Here is a 17,665-nt window from a genome sequence, read left to right as displayed (position 1 = left end):
GTGGCAGTTGAACCCATCTGAAGCTTACAGTCTTGATCCAAATGAGCCTGAAAGGAGAGAAAGTAAGTATTTCTAAGTGTTCTCTTGAGGCTGTGGTGCTGAGGAGAGTGAGTGAGTTTCTAGGATCAGGTGATGGAGCCGTGTGTGGGTAGATTCAGGATGTTCTCTTCTACAGATTAGGTGCCTTCATTCAGTTTGTTCATAAACATGTGATCTGTGTGTGAGGAGCTTGCTGCTTGCTGACTACTGCAATAAACATAGGACTAGAAAACTGAAGGACTAGAAAAAATTCAAACAAACTGCCTTTGTTTGAAACAGTGAGCAACAACACTCTTCTACACCCGTGCAAAAGCTTCTTGGGAGTGAGAGGGAGTACAGATGTGTGAAGGCTAGTGATGAGGGGTGTCTGTGTTCTTCTAGACTAAAACCACAGTGGCCCAGGATGCTCAGAGAATAGAAGGATTCTGCTTATTTCAATAACTTGATTAAGCAAAAATTACCACAAGTGAGTCACTAGTCTTTACATTTAATATTTACATATTAAGAACAACCATATTGAATGTAATATATCTTGAGAATTTTATTTTGAACATGATGCTTTGCAGTTTTATTTTAAAATAGTAGCTCAGTTATGACTGTCTGGGTTCTAAGAAAATGGAGACTACTGTAAATTTTCTTAAGAGCAGTAATGATTTGATTATCTTGAAAAATTCAGAAATACAAAGGTCTCTAGGAAAACATGACTGTCTTTTTTATTATTTACAATCTGGAAAAATAGATAAGTACTGCATGTCCTTTTAAAGATTTTATTAAGAAATCAAATCAAAGATGTGACACTAACAAAGGTGTTTGAGGCCAGTGAAGTGCTGCTGTGCTTAGGGAGGGAATGTAGAGAGCCAGCGGCAGAAAGACACCCTCCTTTGTCTGGCCAAATTAAGAGCATCTGTCCATCAAAAGATCCCACTAAGAGGGTGCAGAGGCAAGCCATGGAACAGAAGACATGTGCCACTTAAAATCAGCTAAGGCCCGTGTCCAGGATTTCCCACAGCTGCATCTCAGGAGGAGGAAGACATGCCTGCCGGTGACGTCGCGTGAGGACAAGGAAGGTTGCTGGTTGTCAGGCAGTGTTCTTAACCACCCAGGCAACTGTTTGCTTCTTGTGACAGTGCATAAAGCTCAGCTTATGTTTTGTTGCATTTTTAAACAAGAATTTTATACCAATAAATAACATTCTTATCTCCTTTTCAATTATGGAACAGCTTCATAGTGTATAATTTACTTACCATGAATTCACCCCTTTAAAGAACAGAACTGCATGGCCTTTGTATGTTCAGAGCTGTGTACCCCATCCCCACAGTGTAACCTCAGAGTGTTTCATTACTGTACAAAGAAACATGATACTCATTATAGTCCCCCTGTCCTTCCCACCCCAGCCCAGTCAATGCTAGCAGCTTTGTGGATTTGTCTGCTGGCCGGTTCATACACATGGACTCATACAGTATGTGGTCCCCTTTTCAACTTCAAATCTGTTAAGAAACAGACAGGAGAATCAGAAATAATAGCCAGACTTCAGCTCTGTTGCCACATGGAAGCTTGACTCCAGGTTATATCCTTTTGGCTAGCTGTCGCTTCATGCAATCTCAGTGACTGGCAGGAGCACACACAGAAGGGAGGTGGGACTGTGAAGGCCCGTCCCACCTATCCTAGGCTGTAGAAACAGAGCGAAGTAAAGTACCATTTAAAAAGAGATACTAGACTTTGAAGACAGTAAAGGAAATGTTCAGGGACCCATATTCCCCTCAAGAACTAGAGGTCAGAGGAACATGTTGTTAGAATCTGAGTAGCAAAGTAAGCAAACAGTAAAGTCAGAGGTGATCCAGCACAGCCATAGAAGCTACCATGCAAGTCAGTGGGGATCTGCTCAGAGTGGGAACTGAGTCTGAGGCTGCTCTCAGGTGCTCCTGGGGGTACCCCAACAGAAGCAAATGCAGTCTTTAAGAGGAAACAGCATCAGCTAGACACACAGAGGATGAGAGGTGACATAACTGTCAGGCCAGCAGGCATGAAGGAGAGTGGATCCATGCATGGGGTGGATGGTAGCAGTCAGCTCACAGTTAGACCTGGGGACTTGTGCTGGAACCATCAGACAGGGTAAAATATAGGTGAACGAGCCCATTGAAAAGTGACGCTACATGTGCTGATGTGCATCTAATCCCTGCTCCGGGGAAACTGAGGCAGGAAGATTGTGATTTGGGGGGCAGCATGGGTGAAATGTGAACAAAGTATTATAAAAAAGGGTAAGGCAATCTTGAAAATGATTTCATTTGGAAAAATGAAAAATAGTTGTTAGCCAGTAGGTGAGGTAAGCTGCTGCTGTATAATGGGCACACCATTGGTATTTGAGGGATACATCTTAACAATAGACTACCTAATGCATACTGCTGGCAAGTGGGTTGTTTGTGTAGAACATGATGACGAGCTCTTACCTCACTAATATTCAAGACTAAATCCCAAGAATTAAAGGGTAGAGGAAAAGATAATTTTAAAAGGTGGGTTTTTGGTGAAAAATACTTAATGTTTTTATGACCTAGAGTTTTATATATATCACATATAAATTCTGTTTAGGACACAGATGAATGCTGATTATAAAAGAAAATAATTGAGAAATTAGGGTACATTCCTAGCAAGGACTTCACAGCAGCAGAAACAAATGTCTGGTAACCTGTGAGCAGACTCAGGCATTTTCTGAGAATACTACCAAGGGCGCCAAGGGCCGAGGGAGCAAGAAATGGGAGTTCAGAGTTCCCGAGTGTGGTGGGCAGGACTGGAACTTTAAGCCACATTGTCTAGATTAGAGATTATCTGTAACAATTCACGTGGCACGTCCCATGGCCCAGCAAGTCAGCTTGCAAGTATAAGCCCTGGAGGAACTTGTGTAGATGAGAGACAGTTCAATATAATTCTGATCTTCAGAACAGATGCTAGAAATGACATGAAAGTTTCTCTTAAAAGATTAGATTTTTAAAGGAATATGTAGTGTATTTATTCACACAGTAGGGACCTACTAGGAACTGAAATAAATGGTCCATGGCTACATTCTTCCATATGGACGAATCAGAAATATAGTGTTGGATGGAGACAGTAAACGCCGAGAACAACCTGTAGAGTATCCAAGAGGAAGCCAAGAGTGCATTGTTTCACATATGTGATAAAAGTATCTAAGAACCAGTGAACTAATAAACAAGTTCCTCTGAGTGGGCCAAAGTGGGGGGATGGGATGGGGCAGCAAATGGGATAGAGTTGTTTTGGACAGCATGTTCTACTGTCCCCATACAAAGTTGCTGCTGATTTGAGCAAGACTATTCTTTGGGGGATAGTTGATTCTTAAATGTTTGTTTTATTATCTAGCTAAATCGTAAATATATTTGGAGTGTTTCAAATATAGCACAAGAAGTCAGGGGCAGGGCTTCCAGCTCCCCTTGGGAAGACAGTTATGGCAGTTTTTATCAAGAAGCTGGAAGTGGGGTGGGGGGACTTGCAGGTGGTGAGTATATTCACTGGTGGATTCATGGGTGTGTAATTATGCCAAATAAATTGGGTTTTACACTCTCAATATCTTTTAAGCACATGTACATTATGGTGCCAGTAAAGCTGTTGAGACCAAAAGCCAGGAAGAGCTTGAAGCCAGTCCTTCTCCTGGCATGCCCCTTCCAAAGGCCAGCTTCCCATGCTGGGGGCCTGGGAATGTGAGTCTATGTCTCTTCCAGATGAATAATGACTCCTGTGTACTCCCCACCCCAAGAAAGCTATGTGAGTTATCTGCTCTCCATTGCTGAGTGAATCCAGTTTTTCAAGGGTTATCAGATACTGTATTATCTGAGTTGTCTGGAATTAGTATAGGCTGAATGCATTTTGGAGTATGTGATATTGAGATGGGTAAGAAGTTGAAGGTCATGCCTTCCCAGCCTCAGGGCAGGAACAAGTCCCCGTGGGTTCTATGTGTACTTCCTGACATGAAGTTATTCTTGCATGCTAGACGGTGTGCTGAGGCGCAGGTCCACAAAGGAAGAACAGCGCAGCAGCAAGAGACCACGTCTGGAAACCCGCTCTGCAGGCCGGGCTACTCTGCAGTGACCTGTGTGCTTTCTTACCGCGCCTCTCAAATTCAGCCTGTGGGTTTGTGGATGACTGAGAAGCTTTTACAGGGCTGAATTCTAGTTAGCCTATGGGCGATCTTACCAAGGGCCTTTTTATTTTAGATGTGTTTCTTAGCACGCAGTGTGTTCTTTCATTACATGAAATGGTGTAGCAATAGTTTGAGACCAGAATAAGACCAACAGGACTGATTGCTGTTTATCCAGACTCTGTGCAGCTGGTTTCACAGGAGGGGGTCTTCTTTTGACAAATAGTAATTCCTTTGGATCACAAGGATAATAATCAGTAAACTGCTCCAGGGAATAAAATGACATGGTCATCTTTTAAGATTCCATGTATAGCTGACCAAGAGGCTGCATTGTACTAAGTCCTACTAGCCAGAGCTTGCTGAAATCAGATTGCCTCGAAGTTGCTGTGCTCATTCTCCATTTGAAGTGTGTTTTAAAGTGGCCTGGACATTTAGATCAACGGAGCAGTGCCGTGGGAGCATGTGCCAGGTCCTGAGTTTCCTCCTGAGCATCCCAAACAAATAAAATGTCAACCTCACCTAAATGTGTTGTTGTTGTTGATGATGATGATGATGAAGTTGTTGTAGGGTCTTGCTCTGTAGCCCAATCTCACCTCAGAAATCACCATGTAGTCCAGACTGGTCTCGAGCTCACGGCTGGTCTTCCTGCCGTATTCAGTCCCCTGCATGCTGGGTTCGGAGGCATGTGCCGCCATGTCCATCCTTTCCTAATATCTTGGCTGTGCAGGTTCACAGAAGCTTGTTGGACCACAGTGCAGTTATGTCACTGATTTGGGTAGCAACCGAAAGAGAATACAACTCTTGGGCAGTTCTGCTGGTTGATGTCACTGACTCCTGAGGTCACTAATGGTGAGCCTCAAATTAGATTGTGCTTTAGGACTGGGAAGATAGCTTAGTCAGTAAAGTGCTTGCCCTTCAAGCATGAGGACCTGAGTTCAATCCCCTGCAGAACAAAACAAACAGCCTAGGCACAGCAGTAAACACCTGTAATCCCAGCATTATAGAGGCATCTCAGGCTTGCTGACTGGCCAACCTAGCCTACTTGGTGAGTTCTCCACCAATGCATTCTGTCTCAGAAAATTGGGTCGATAGCCCCGGAGAAACAACAGCTCAAGTTTCTCCATGTGAGCACTCACACATACCCCTGCACATACACACAGACTTCGATCATGATGTGAATGGGGAAGAACTGTTTGCATGTGGAACATTGAGACTATTTAGAATTCTTCCTCTGTATACCACCTCCTACATAACTCTCCATCCATGTAACTAACAACAGTGTTGTATGGCTTTGACTTTGGAAGAGAAGGCCTTTTAACATTTGCAAACCTCAGAAATACCCAGTCTTAAAAATAAACATAGCCAGGGGCTGAGGAGATGGCTCAGAGCATTTGTTTCTTTTAAAAAGGTCCCAGGTTCAGTTCCCAGCACCCACATGGTGGTTCTAGGAGACTCAATGCCCTCTTCTGACCGCCTCACGTACACACATGCAGGCAAAACACATGAATAAATCTAATCAAGATTTTAAAAGATAAACAGATCTATCCTTAATTTTGCCTTGTAAGTTCTCTCTTTTTATTTTCTGAGAAACTTTCAGAAAATGAGTTCACAGATGAAAATACCTTGGGTGGGGAGGTAGGTGGGCGCTGGCCCTTGGATGAGAGGGTGCCTCATGTCTGTGTAGGAGAGATTGGTTTTGCCTTTTCTTCTGCCCCTTCACAGCACCACAGGTTATCGTGGATCCTCCCACTAGCCTTTCGGAGGTAAACAGGACAAACCTGACCCCTGGTCATGGAGCAGCAGCCTGCACAGGTATAGGACATGACAAGGGAGAGTGAACGGCATGAGAGGTAAGGAATGCTGCTCTAAAGACCACCAGTTAAGTCTTTACTGTTATCAGGATAAAACTCTGAGACGGCCCACTGTCAGGTTTCTTGGTTGTTGTAGCCATGCATGCCTTAAGTTCTTGGATTATTTTTTTTTTTTTTTTTTTTACTAATATTGCATCTATGCCAAATAGGTTCTGAATCAAGCAGCAAATATTTACTTCGTCTGCCTTTCCTCTCTGACTGCATCCCAAATGGATCACAAAGATCTCTCCAACCTTCCTTCCCTCAACTCATTCCATTGCCCCAGCCTCCAATACCAGCAGACATTTCCTGGGGACACACCAGCGAGCAGGCCAGGGCAAGTTTCCCAGAATCCGGTCCAGGGAAATTTTCCTGCCAACCAATACAACAGCTATCACACTCCCCAAAATCCAGAGAGGAAAAGAAACTGAGAAACAAACAGCCACCCGACAAAGACAAAGCCAAATATCGGCACCTAGAACTATGTCATCCCAACCCAGATGCCTGGTTGTTCTGTAAAATCATCAACAGCCAGGACAGGATGTCTCCATTAGAGCCTAGAAACACTACCACAGCAGGTGCCAAGTATTCCACCATAGCTGAATCACATGAAAAAGATGGACAAACAGCCTGTGTGGGAATGATAAAGTTCCTTAAAGAGGAACTGAGTAAACCCCTTAAAGCAATCCAGGAAAATATAGTGTAAGAAAATGAATAAAACTTTCGAGACCTGAAAAACAGAAATAGAATCAATAAAGAAAACCCAAATTGAGGGAAATCTGGGAATGAAAATTTTAGGAATTTGAACAGGAACTACAGATGCAAATATCACCAACAGAATACAAGCGATGGGAGAGAGACTCTCAGGTGTTGAAGATATAGAAGAAATGGATTACTGGTCAAAGAAAATGTTAAATCTGGAAAACTCCCAACATATAACATCCAGGAAATCCGAGACACTATGGAGAAAAAAAAAAAAAAAAAAAAAAAAAAACAGGTCAGGCGTTGGTGGTGCACGCCTTTAATCCCAGCACTCAGGAGACAGAGCCAGGCAGATCTTTGTGAGTTCAAGGCCAGCCTGATCCACAGAGTGAGATCCAGGAAAGGCACAAAGCTGCACAAGAGAAACCCTGTCTTGAAACCCCCCCCCCAAAAAAAAAGATCCAAGAATAATAGGAATAGAGGAAGGAGAAGAAAGCCAGTTCAAAGACCTAGAAAATATTGTCAAAAATCAGAAAAGAAAATTTTCCTAGGTGCCTATAAGGTACAAGAAGCCTATAGAACACCAAATAGATTGGACCAGAAAGAAAGTCCCCTTGGCACATAATAATGAAAACACTAAACACATAGAACAAAGAAAATATTAAAAGATGCAAAGGGAAAAAAATCAAGTATCATATAAAGATAGATCTATTAGAATTAACCTGACTTCTCAATGGAGAAGGGCCTGGACAGATATACTGCAGTCTCTAAGAGACTATAGATGCCAGCCCAAACTTATACCCAGCAAAACTTTCAATCACCATAGATGATATTTCACAATAAAGTCAAACTTAAGCAATATTTATCTACAAATCCAGCCCTACAGAAGATGCTAGAAGGAAAACTACAATCTAAGGAGGTTAAGTACAACCATGAAAACACAAGGGTAAATAATCTAAGACCTGAAAAATGAAAAGAAAGGAAACACATGATCTCTTTCCCCCAGCACACAGCACTACCACCATCATCAACAACAATAATAACAAAATAAGAGGACTCAACAATCATTGGTCATTGATCTCTCACTATCAATGATCTCAATTCCCCAATAAAAAGACACAGATTAAGAGAATGGGTAGGAAAACAGAATCCATTCTTCTGCTGCATCCAAGAAACACTTCAAAATCAAGGCTAGACATTACCTCAGGGTAAAGGATTGGAAAAGATATTCCAAGTAAATGGACCTAAGAAGCAAGCTAGTGTAGCCATTTAATAGCTAACAAAATAGACTTCAAACCAAAACTAATCAGAAGAGATAGGGAAGGACATGAAATACTCACTAAAGGAAAAATCCACCAGAAAGACATTTCAATTCTTAACACCTATGCCTCCAAACACCAGGACACCCAAGTTTGTAAAAGAAACACTACTATTGCTTAAATCAAATATTGACCTGAACATACTGATAGTGGGAGACTTCAGTAGCCCACTCTCACCAATGGACTGGTCATCCAGACAAAACTAAACAGACATACTGGAGCTAAAAGACTTTATAAACCAAACATATTTACAGAACATTTCACCCAAACACACACAAAAATATACCTTCTGCCCTGCACTTCATGGAGCTTTCTCAAAATTGACCATATAATCACACAAATCAAGTCTCAACAGATACAAGAAAACTGAAACAATGCCCTACATCCTATCAGATCACCAGGGATTAAAGCTAGATATCAGCAACAAGAAACAACAGAAAGCTTACAAATTTGGTGGTAAATGAACAACTCTCTACTAAACGAAGAATGGGTCAAGATAGAAATTGAGAAAGACTTTTTATGATTGAAAGTAAAAAGACAACACACCCAAACTTATGGTACACAATGAAAGGGGTTCTGAGAGGCAAGTTCATAGCACTAAGTGCCTACATTTAAAAAACTGGAGAAATTTCATACTAGCAACTTAACATCACACCCGAAGGCTCTAGAACAAAAAGAAAAAATCATATCCCAAAAGAGTAGGTGACAAGAAATACTCAAACTCAGGGCTGAAATCACTAAGAATAGAAACAAAGAGAACAATACAAAGAATCAAGGAAACAAAGAGTTGTATTTTTTTTTTGAGAAAATAAGATTGACAAATGCTTATCCAAATTAATTAAAGACAAAGAGAGAATATCCAAATTATCAAGATCAGAAATGAAGAGGGGACACAACACACACTGAGGAAATTCAGAGAATCCTAAGGACACACTTTAAAAAACCTGAACTCCATCAAATTGGAAAATCTGTAAGAAATGGATAATTTTCTCAATAAGTACCAGTTACCAAAGTTAAATCAAGATCAGATAAGCAATTTAAACAGACCTTTAACCCCTAGTATGTGGTGATATATTGTGCCCTCCAATATATTGTGCACCCTAATAAAGCTTATTTGAGGATCAGAGGAAAAAGCTAGCCACTATATTAAACATAGAAGTCAGGCAATGGTAGCACATGCCTTTAATGCTAACATTGGGGAGGCAGAGATCCATCAGATCTCTATAAGTTCAAGGCCACACTGAGGAACAGAGCCAGGCATGGTGACACACACCTTTAATTCCAACACTAACCATAGAGGTCTGTACAGACAGACAGGAAGTGATGTAGCTGGGCAGAGAGAGGAAGTGAGATGCAGAATAGAAAGGCATATAGGTGTGGGTCTACAGGAAGTAGCTCTCTTTGGCTGAGGATTTCTAAGTGGTAAGAACATGGCTGGCTTTTTTCTGCTTTTCTGATCTCTCAGTTTTTACCCCAATATCTGGCTCCAAGTTTTTATCAATAAGACCTTTTAGCAATGTGTCTTACACTAGTGAAACTGAAGCAGTCATTAAAAATCTCACAACCAAAAAAAAGCCCAGGGCCAGATGGTGTTGGCACAGAATTTTACCAGATTTTCAAGGAAGAGTTAACCCCAATACTCCTCAAATTATTTCATTAAATGGAAACAGAAGGAACATTGTCCAAATCATTTTATGAGGTCACAGTTACCCTGATGCCCAAACCACACAACGATCCAACAAAGAAAGAATTATGAATCAATTTCCCTTAGGAACATAGATGCAAAAATACTTACTAAAATACACAAAAACTGAATCAAAGAACATATCAAAAAGATCATCCTCTGGGCAGTGGAGGCACACACCTTTAATCTGAGCATCTGGGAGGCAGAGGCAGAGGCAGGCAGATCTCAGTGAATTTGAAGCCACCCTAGTCTACAACATGAGTTTCAGGACAGCCAGAACTGTTACACAGAGAAACTCTGTCTCAAAAAAACAAACAAACAAACAAACAAAAAAATCACCCAACATGAACATGTAAACTTCATCCCAGAGATTTAGAGATGCTTTTATATATATATATATTACAAATGTAATCCACCTTATAAACAGACTGAAAGATGAAAAGCACATGATCATTTCATTAATTGCAAAAAAATACCTATGACAAAATCCAACACCACTTCATGATAAAAGTCCTGGAGAGATTAGGGATATAAGAGACATACCTCAAGGTAAAACTAGATACACTGAACCTGACAGAAGAGAAAGTGGGGAATAACCTGGAACTCATTGGCACAGAAGAAGAGTTTCTGAACAAACACCATTAACTCAGGCACCTCACAGCCTGCCTCCACAGTGATACACTTCCTCCAACAAGCCATATCCACTCCAACAAAGCCACACCTCCTAAGAGTGCCTCTCCAAATGAGCTTATGGAAGCCAATTACATTCTAACAGCGAGTCGCAGGGATCCTTCTGTCTCTCCCTCCCCAGTGCTGGGATCACAAGCATGCACCATTATGCCTGGCATTTTTACATGGGTTCAGAGGATCAAACTTGGGTCTTTAGATTTGCAGGGCAAGTGCTTTACCAACTGAGCTGTTCCCCCAGCTCCGCTCTCAGTTTTCTCTCTCAGTTCAATGAAGTTATCTTTCAGAGCCTTGCTGAGAAAGGATGCGTGGCGATTAGATGTCCCCAAGCTCACCACTTCTCATGAGGGCATCAGACCTTCACGCTGCAATAGCCGTGACTGTCAGGTCCACAGCTGCAGTCTCACTTGGGAAATCTCAGAAATCCTGGGGAAATGTGAAGTGTGTGTGTGTATGCTACTGAAAGGGGATGTTCCGGTGCGGGAGGAGAAGCCCCACCTTAGCCAACTAGCAAGACTCCACTTACCCTTGCTGACAGGCGGAAAGCCACATTTCAGATAACTATCGGCCAGGGGATGTAGCACGGATCTTAAAGGGTCTTATTAATAAAAACAAGCCCAGGTCAGGTATTCGGGTGACGGCTGGAAGATCAGAGAAGCAGAACAAGCCACAGCTTCCTCACCTCGCCAATTCCTCAGCTGATCCTGTTTCCTCAGACTGGAAGCCTCTGAGTCCTCATCTAGAATGTGTCTCAGCTGAACTGTGCTGCTCAAAAGCCTGAAGCTTCACCAGCCAATAGCTTAACCAGCCTCAAGTTCCTGGTCCTCACACCTTATATACCTTTCTGCTTTCTGCCATCACTTCCTAGGATTAAAGGCTCACTTCCTGGGATTAAAGATGTGAGTCACCATGCCTGGCTGTTTCCAGTGTGGCTTTAAACTCACAGAGATCTGGATGGATCTCTGCCTCCCAAGTGATAGGATTAAAGGTGTGTGTGCCACCATTTTCTGGCCTCTGTATCTAGTGGCTGTTCTGTTCTCAGACCCCAGATAAGCTTATTGGGGTGCACAATATATCAACCACATTTCCCTTTTTTTGTCTAAAATAATAAAAGAAGGTTACAGTCAAGAATTACATTAACAATGTCTAGGCCATTAACATTTGACAGATTCAGATGAAAAACTCCATTAATATATAACAATGTCCAGTCTATTAACATTTGATAAACTCAGACAAATTTTTTCATTACTTACTCTATTTAAAACAAGTAGTTCCTTTTATTTATTTATCTTTGGTTTCTTGAGACAGGGTTTCTCTGTGTAGCTTTGTGCCTTTCCTGTATCTCACTCTGTAGACCAGGCTGGCCTCGAACTCACAGAGATCCGCCTGGCTCTGCCTCCCAAGTGCTGGGATTAAAGGCGTGCGCCACCCCTGCCTGACACAAGTAGTTCCTTTTAAAGTAGATTCAATAATTGACCTTTTATCTTCTCCTCTCCATGTTCTCTTTCTTCTTTTCATAGTAGATTCAATAATCTACCTTTGGTCATTTTTATATCTTCCCCCTTTTCTTTTTAGAGTAGATTCAATGATCTACCCATTTATCCTATTATTTCTTTATCTTTTTTCTCAGAGTAGATTCAATGATCTACCTCATATCTATATTCTCTTAAAAAAAAAAACTCTGAATCTAATCTCCTTGTTCAGCTTTTTCCCTGACCATGAACAATTAACAACTTGTAACCAACCATCATAAACAAGGACAATATCCATAAGTCATTAACCAAAAAACCATCCACCCCACCTCTTGGGAATGTGGGTGTCACTTTCTTAAAATTACTTCCTGCTTTCTAAGGGTGAAGACATCTTTAGGGAATCCTGAAAAGATATTTTTGGGTTAATTGTCCTGTATCTTTGTCCAGTCACTGCATAATGAGAAAGTGCAGGGCTTGTTTCAAGTCCTCGTTCAAGTAGTCTGTCAGGCTGGATTATCTCTGCTAGCCATCTCAAAATTGTCCTGAGCAGTTTGTAGTCCAAAGCAGATCTTTCCGTGGTGTTAATCAGCTTAATGGCTTTATCATAGTCCATGTGGAAACATCTTTGTGGAGTCCCATCATCCATTTGAAGATTTCAAATCTATTTATTTAGTGTGTGTGTGTGTGTGTGTGTGTGTGTGTGTGTGTGTGTGTGTGTGTGTGCCTCCTCTGTGGTTTGGAGCAATCACAGTCTGATGTCTGTCTGTCTCTTGGAACCATGAATGTTCTTCCCTAGAAGAGAATACCTTCACAGCAATTTCTCCCCACCATTTGTCTTACAAAACTTTTCCAAACTGACCTTTGCTAATGCTTTCTTGTAAAACGATGGTCCAGGCAATTCTTCTCTGAACAAGCAGTAGTAAACCCTTTGTCCTAGGTAGCAGCATCACCACAGTTACCAACATGATGAGAAGAAGCCAGCGACTCAGCAGCAGCCGCTGTCTCCATGATCCCACTGCCATTTGTGGCTCGGCCCTGGCTGAAGCTTCTCCTTAGTAAGCCTCCTAGGCTGGCCCCAAACTCGGGATCTTCCTGCCTCTCCCTCCTTCAGCAAATCCTACCATCTGGCAGAGTGTAGCTCAGGCCTGAGCTGAGGCCAGCAAGGCCACAGGGAAGCAGCTTTTTTGTGAATTCATACCACAAACTTTTGGGTGCCAGATGTAGCACAAATCTTAAAGGGTCTTATTAATGAAAACAAACTCAGGCCAGATATTGGGGTGAATGCTGGAAGATCAGAGAAGCAGAACAAGCCTGTATATATTGTATAGACTTATTGGATATAGTTTTTCTTGTATTAGCTATAAGCTTTTTAAATTTTAAGACAAAAAAGGGGAAATGTGGTTGATATATTGTGCACCCCAATAAGCTTATCTGGGGTCTGAGAACAGAACAGCCACTAGATACAGAGGCCAGAAAATGGTGGCACACACACCTTTAATCCTATCACTTGGGAGGCAGAGATCCATCCAGATCTCTGTGAGTTTAAAGCCACACTGGAAACAGCCAGGCATGGTGACTCACATCTTTAATCCCAGGAAGTGAGCCTTTAATCCTAGGAAGTGATGGCAGAAAGCAGAAAGGTATATAAGGTGTGAGGACCAGGAACTTGAGGCTGGTTAAGCTATTGGCTGGTGAAGCTTCAGGCTTTTGAGCAGCACAGTTCAGCTGAGACACATTCTAGATGAGGACTCAGAGGCTTCCAGTCTGAGGAAACAGGATCAGCTGAGGAATTGGCGAGGTGAGGAAGCTGTGGCTTGTTCTGCTTCTCTGATCTTCCAGCCATCACCCCAATAACTGGCTCTAGGTTTGATTTTATTAATGAGACCTTCTAACAATTCATGCTACATCGGGACATCTATCTTTCTTTACTAAAGTTGCTGCCAGAGTGACAGGCAAACCCCAGTTCTGCCTCTGCTCCCTGGGGATTGGCTAGAATTAGAAAAGCAGGCAGACATCCACCTGCCCATCCAGTTGTTCAATAAAGAGCCTTTCAATGCTCCCTGTAGCAAGCAAAATAGCAGTTCGGCAAACATGCACTATTCATTGCAGTGAGCGCAGTTTGCTTTTGCTTTGAAGAGCTGGGGGTGGATCCTGGGGCCTCACAAGCATACACCAGTGGTCTACATCTTGACAGCCCTACCCACTTTACCTCCCTTAGTTCCTGTGGTGTCTCCAAGCAGGGTTCCTGGCTCTTGTTAGATACATGGTAAAACAACCAGTTTAATTCTTGTGTATGTCTATGCCTTTCCTATAACCAAATATCATCTTCCTGCATTGATAGATTATACACTATTTGCTTCTGTGGCTGCTTGCTGAGTCGCATCTAAGGTTTTTCTAACATTAAATACGTTTTTTGTCGGAGTAGTAAAGTCCTGATGAAAAAAGGTGGTTCTGGAACACGCATTCATGTGGACCACTGACATCAGCTGGGTTATCTCTAGATGTCCTGGGTGCGATCATTTTCCACTATTGGAGACCATCCTGGGTATCGCTAGGGTGTGGCCACATCCACCAGATGCCCTTTGCATCAACCAGAAACTTGGAGAACAGCAGGGCCCTCACACTGAGTGGTGTGGTTGGTGGGTAGTTCTTATTCAAAAGCAGTGGACGAATCCCCCACCCCATCTGTGTGGCCATCTTTTCAGGTCTTCTCCAGGTGGGATTGCTCACTCAGGCTGGGCTCTACGACCCTGATGGTGGCTGTGGCTTGTTCCTTTGTCTCTCTGATCTTCAGGCAAATTTTATTAGGGTACACAATATATCCCCACAAAGAAGAAATAGCCCCCTCTGAAACCAACATTGGGACAGACCACAGTGTTAGCAAACTGTTAACTTTGTGGAGTAGCCTCACCCCAGTCCTTGCCCTCCTCTGCTGATGGTCCTTCAGCAGGGACACAGACCTCTCTGTTTCATTCTCCACCATGTGATTACCCATCAGTATCTGAAGATGGTCATTGTGTTCCACCATCCCATGACAGCCTCCCACCCATTCTGAAGACTCATTGTGTCTGGATGCAGAGGTCTGCACATGACTGTAAAGGACTTGCCACACCAGCAGTTTAATTTTACAACACAAAGTAGGGGTCATTTCCGACTTAGACAAGGATATGGGGCCTCAGCATAACTGACTTAATCACTGTTGGATAATAATTGACAGGGCAACACCTAAACCTGCTGCTCCAAATTCCTAATCTGCAGGGAGTCCTGACTTTTGTCCAGCCTCTCCCTCTGATGTCATCTACATTCTTATGAGGAACTGTTTCCAGTGTGAGAGACATCCATGGTCCCAAGTTTTAACTTTCTGATTTTCACACTTGTCTTTGTCACTGCTCTGTTGCCGTGGAGACACCATGACCACTGCAACACTTACAAAAGAAAGCATTGGATTGGTGGCTCACTTGTGGTTTCAGAGGTTTAGTCCATGATCATTATGGCAGGAGCATGGCAGCAGGTAGGTATGGTGCTAGAGAAGTATTTAATAGCTACATCCCGATCCATGGGCTAAGGGGAGAGAGAGAGAGAGAGAGACAGAGACAGAGACAGGGGCTGGCATGGCTTTTGAAACCTCAGAGCCCACCCACAGTGACACACTTCCTCCACCAAGGCTATGCTTAAGCCCTTTCACATGGTGCCACTCCCTGATGACTAAGCATTCAAATATATGAGCCAACGGGGGCCATTCAAATCACCACAACTCTGCTCACCAAATGGCTTTGAAGTTCCTCCCATCAGGAGGCAGAGCTGATTTCTCCACCCTTGACTTTGGGTTCAATAGCAAGAGGCAGAAATGACCTGATCCAGTGATCTCAGGTCCTACAGGCATTTCCTTATTCCTTTCCTCTTAAAATTCTTTTTGAGACAGGATCTGGTTACACACAGGCTGGCTGGAACCTCCTACTTCAGCCTCTTGAGTGCAGGGCTGCAGTGGGGCATCATGGGACCTGCTTCTCTATTCATTTGTTTGTGCTGCTGTCGCCAGAGAACACACACATATATCCTTGGCTACTGACCGAAAAAGCTTTCCCTGGGTGTGAAGTTACCATACTTTGGGAGACTTTCAACAAGGGTAGACCTCCCTTAGCCAGCTCTGTTCCTGGCCCTTCCTAACCTGGATGCATGGGCTGGTGTAGTGATATTGTGTTCCCCAATATATCGTGCACCCTAATAAATTTATCTGGAGTCAGAGAACAGAACAGCCACTAGACAGACATAGAGGCCAGAAAATGGTGGCACACACACCTTTAATCCTCGAATTCCCGAGGCAGAGATCCGCCTGGATCTCTGTGAGTTCAAGTCCACACTGGAAACAGCCAGGCATGGTAACAAGAGCCTTTAATCCCAGGAAGTGATGGCAGAAAGCAGAAAGGTATATAAGGCATGAGGACCAGGAACTAGAGCTGGTTAAGCTTTTAGGCTTTTAAGCAGCAGTTCAGCTGAAATCCATTTGGATGAGGACTCAGAGGCTTCCAGTCTGAGGAAACAGGATTAGCTGAGGAACTGGAGAGGTGAGGTGGCTGTGGCTTGTTCTGCTTCTCTGATCTTTCAGCATTCACCCCAATACCCAGCTCCAGGTTTGTTTATATTAATAAGAACTTTTAAGATTCGTGCTACAGGCTGGCTTCCTCAGCATCCTTATCTTCATTCATTTACAAACCAATAGCTTGGGAAATGCTTCCCACTCTTAATGGCCAAGCCCCCTGGGTCCCCACAGCCTTTACCCACTGGACATCTCATCTTCTCACTCGACTCTGGAGGCCCAGCCACCAGGTTCTTGGTCCCCTCAGCCTTGGTCCAGTGCTGACTCTGCCCCCGCCTTTGCTCCCCAGGTTCCTCTCACACCCACTCTGTCTCTTGCTTGATATCCCTCTTAGGAACCCTCATCTCCCACACCCAGGGGGCCAGCTCTCAGTGATATGAATTCACAACATGCCCCGGCAGACCTAGACACTTCCGCCTAGTTATTTCCGGTTCAAAATAGCCATTTCCGGGTCAAAACATCTCACATGGCTTTGCGTGGTTTCGTAAAGCGCGTGCATGGAGTAGCCACATGAGTTCCTGTACGCACGCACACATGGCCCACCCAGTGCCATTTTGCACCAGCCTCTCTTTCCCTCTTGACCACATGTGTTTCCCACAGGTCTGTTCACGTCTGTCTCTTTCTCTCCTATCTTAATAAAAACTCATGTGGATTTGTCGTGTTTCGGGAAGTTTCCTCGCAGGGTAAGAGCGCCGCCAAAATAACTAACACTCAGCTCCCACAGAGTAAACAACCACGAGCAGCTCCCTCAGAGGGGTCTGGCCACTGGCTAGAGAAGTATGGATGTACAGAAGGGAAGTGACCGTGGTCTCAACATGAAGTTACTACAAGAGTCCAAGTGCAAGGTGACATGGCCCGGCAGGCACTGGAGTCACCAGAAGTCCTTGTTAGAGTACCCCTGAAGAAGTAGAAACTTGAAAGTTTAGGGTTTTCAACTCTATTTCTTCCTATTTTTAGTGTTTAGAGTGGTGGGGAGGAACTGGGCCTTCTGCATGCCAAGCACACGCTCTGCCTCTGTACCTACATTCCCTGCTTAGGATTTTTTTTTTTTTTTTTTTTTTTTTTTAGGACTCAGGGATGCAACTGTGTATTGACCTGTTGTTACAGTTGGCCAAGTCTTGCAGCTTGCTAAGCTCCTTGTCAATTTTGATATATATGCTGCTTGAGTAGG

The 17,665-nt window shown here is 43.2% G+C and overlaps 1 protein-coding gene across 2 annotated transcripts in view; it reads left to right on the top strand.

Annotated features, from left to right (window-relative positions):
- The window catches only part of Cdadc1 (cytidine and dCMP deaminase domain containing 1), a 32,057-nt gene extending 27,350 nt beyond the window's left edge, over window positions 1-4,707 (top strand). For both annotated transcript variants that reach the window (XM_036199071.1, XM_036199070.1), the window contains exons 9-10: window positions 2-62; window positions 4,037-4,707. In XM_036199071.1, the coding sequence (XP_036054964.1) occupies window positions 2-62; window positions 4,037-4,134 (159 nt within the window). In that variant the 3' untranslated portion in view covers window positions 4,135-4,707. The remainder of the gene's footprint in view (window position 1; window positions 63-4,036) is intronic.
- The last annotated feature ends 12,958 nt before the right edge of the window (window positions 4,708-17,665 follow it).

The sequence above is a fragment of the Onychomys torridus genome, chromosome 9, assembly GCF_903995425.1.
Source record: "Onychomys torridus chromosome 9, mOncTor1.1, whole genome shotgun sequence".
NCBI lineage: Eukaryota > Metazoa > Chordata > Mammalia > Rodentia > Cricetidae > Onychomys > Onychomys torridus.
Note: the sequence above shows the minus strand (reverse complement) of the source record. Positions and strands in the feature narration are given on the sequence as shown.